This window comes from Myotis davidii, unplaced genomic scaffold (genome assembly GCF_000327345.1).
Source record: "Myotis davidii unplaced genomic scaffold, ASM32734v1 scaffold427, whole genome shotgun sequence".
NCBI lineage: Eukaryota > Metazoa > Chordata > Mammalia > Chiroptera > Vespertilionidae > Myotis > Myotis davidii.
The window spans coordinates 264,309-264,940 of NW_006298051.1; the positions used below are offsets into that span (position 1 = coordinate 264,309).

At 66.9% G+C, this 632-nt stretch overlaps 1 protein-coding gene across 1 annotated transcript in view; it reads right to left on the reverse strand.

The window, feature by feature from the left end:
• PRDM16 (PR domain 16) overlaps nucleotides 1-248 on the reverse strand; it is a 37,308-nt gene extending 37,060 nt beyond the window's left edge. Inside the window, exon 1 of the mRNA XM_006773807.1 lies at nucleotides 114-248. Coding sequence (XP_006773870.1) covers nucleotides 114-248 — 135 coding nt within the window. The remainder of the gene's footprint in view (nucleotides 1-113) is intronic.
• Between the last annotated feature and the right edge of the window lie 384 nt (nucleotides 249-632).

Below are 632 nucleotides of genomic sequence, written 5' to 3' on the forward strand. Positions count from 1 at the left end.
TCGCGGGGGTGGGGCCGCCCGGAGAGAGCAGGTCTGTCCCCGGGGCCCTGTCCCCTCCCAGTCCCGTCACCAGCCTGTCCGAGACGGGCAGTGGCCACGCCCGGGCGCGTTACCTTCACACAGTTTTCACATTCGAAGCGCTTGCCGCTGTCGTGGGACATCTGGTGGCGAATGAGGTTGGACTTCCAGTTGAAGGCCTTGGGACACTGGTCGCACTTGTACTCTCGCTCCTCCGTGTGGACGACCATGTGCTGCTCCAGGCTGTGCCGAGAGGTCAGAGGTCACTGCCGGCCAGCCGGCCCACCCCCTGCCCAGTGGGATGGCAGCCTGCGCCCCCAGCACGCCCTGTGCAGATCAGAGTGAGCTGTGCACCGTCTGTCCATCCCCCCCGCCCCCCCACAGGTCCATGGGATGGAGCGGCAGAGGCGGCCCTTGGCCAAAATCACCGCAGGGTGCCCCCCGCCCTCACTTCCTGGTCTCCCTTCTGGACAATCTTAACCTTGAAGCTGACCCTGGGCCTAAGAAAAGGGGTCAGAGCTTTCAACAGGGCCATGAGCCCAGCGTGGGAGGGGGCGCACGAAAGCCACGGCCGCCCTGGGTGCTCTCAGGTGCTCCCCGCCCGCCGCGCGCAC